The 1,925-nt window shown below is 61.4% G+C and overlaps 1 protein-coding gene across 1 annotated transcript in view; it reads right to left on the bottom strand.

The window, feature by feature from the left end:
* The window catches only part of TSHZ1 (teashirt zinc finger homeobox 1), a 55,222-nt gene extending 54,336 nt beyond the window's left edge, over positions 1–886 (bottom strand). The window contains exon 1 of the mRNA XM_029053416.2: positions 478–886. Coding sequence (XP_028909249.1) covers positions 478–517 — 40 coding nt within the window. The 5' untranslated portion in view covers positions 518–886. The remainder of the gene's footprint in view (positions 1–477) is intronic.
* Positions 887–1,925: the final 1,039 nt, after the last annotated feature.

Genomic DNA, 1,925 nt, shown 5'->3' on the forward strand with positions numbered 1-1,925 from the left:
ACAAACACCACGCTTCCTCTTACCATCGCCCCGGCGCTTAGAAGAATGCTGGGCGCATAGTAAGCGCTTAACAAATACCAGGAGTATTATTATTATTGATGATGATCATGATGATCATTATTGATTACGGATTACGTTGCCGAACCATAGCCTCCAACCCCTTGGTCGAGTGCTCTGCACACAGTCAGCGCTCGATCCAGGCTACTGAATGAACGATGGGCATCCATCCCCCCCCAACCCCAATCGCCGGGCAGGGAGGGGGTGCTTCTCCTCCCCCCCCCCAGGACCCCTCCAAAGCCCAGACATGAAGTTTGGGGGGGGGTTAGGATGGACATGAAGTTGGGGGTTGGGTTTTGGGGGGGGCGGTGCCACCTCGCCATCCGCCCGGGGTTGGTGGCACGGATGCGGCGCCCGGCCTCCGGGTGCAGGGGTGTTTGGAGGGATTTGGGGGTCTTGGGGTTTTTTTGGGGGGGTTACCTGCGGAGCGCCGGGGTGCCTGCTGCTTCCTCCTCGGCATGCTGCCGCCCCACCGCCGCCGGACACTTTGGGCCGGACTTCGGCCCTCGCCGGACCCCGCCGGGATGGGGGGAAGGGAGGGAAGGGGATGGGGGCGAGGGGAGGAAGATTGGGGGGGGAGGGAAGAGGTGCCAGGGGTCGCAAACGGGGGGGCAACTTCTAGCCCCGATCGGCGTCGTTGTCGGGGCTCGGGGTTCGGGCCAAAGTTGGTAGGGGGTGGCGGGGGGTCCGGTCCAGCGGGGCTGGGGGGCCCGGGCCTGGTCCTGGTCCTGGTCCTGGTCCTGGTCCGGGTCCTGGTCCGGGTCCGGGAGCCGCCGCTGGCCCAACTGGCTCGGGAAAGGCGGTCATTGACGGGGTGGCTCCTGGCGGGGTCCGGGGGTCCGGGGGTGCGGGCCGGGGGTCGGGCCGGGGCCCCGGGGGCGGCGGGGCCCGGGGCTGGGCGGCGGGGGCGGGGGCGGGAGGCTCTTCGGCAGGCACATCTCACTTCAGTCCTCCGGCTCCATCCCGGACCGCCGACCCCCAACCCCTCCCCCGCCCCCCAAATCCAACGGTCTCTCCTCTGCGCGCAACTTTGCGCGCCGCCCGGTGCTCTGCGGGGCCGGAGGAGGGGGCGGGGGGGTCCGACCCGGCCTCTCCTTTTTCCTCCTACCACTCAAAGAGCGAGAAAGCAGAGCATAAAGCGGAGGGCAGCGCGCACCCACACTCACACACACACACACACCAGTCCCTCCCCCCCAAAAGGGAGGGTCACCCCGGCGGCCGGAGCGCCAACTCTCCCCCCGGCGCTCCTCTCCAGCACCGCACGCGGCTCCTTCCTCCACTTAAAGGGAATAGAAACACATGGTCTCGTGTGGGTTGTTTTTTTTTTTCTTGGTCTTCAACAGGAGAAAAGAAAAACACACACCCCACCACCCCCCCCCCCAAAAAAATAAAATTTTCTTTAAAAAAAAAAACTCCCCTTTCAAAACACCCCCAATCCCGGAGCGTGTGTGCAGGGGAAAGACGGCATTCCCTGGCAGGGAGAGGTGGCCGGGGAACTGTTCTCCCCCTTGAAACTCCTGGGAGGGGAAAAAGCCACTCTCCCTCTGCTCTCTTCCCAGTGAAATATAGCCCACACTCCAGATCCCAGAGCTTTCAGACAGTCTCAACTGATAGACAGACACATCGAGCTGCTTTTCCTGCCTCAGTCTTTACTCCTCCTCCTCCTGCCAACGTCACCCTGACAATTACAAATAGGTCTCACACAAACCATACCTGTCAATCTTTTTAATTGCTTTGTTTTCTTTTTTTTCCTCTCCCCCCCCTTTCTTTCCAGGGCTAAACAATATGACTAAAAAGAAGTCTTAATACAGCATCGCATAAAAGGTTTTGCATACGAGGCAGACACTCGGGGGTTTTGTTAGGGTAAA

This window comes from Ornithorhynchus anatinus, chromosome X2 (genome assembly GCF_004115215.2).
Source record: "Ornithorhynchus anatinus isolate Pmale09 chromosome X2, mOrnAna1.pri.v4, whole genome shotgun sequence".
NCBI lineage: Eukaryota > Metazoa > Chordata > Mammalia > Monotremata > Ornithorhynchidae > Ornithorhynchus > Ornithorhynchus anatinus.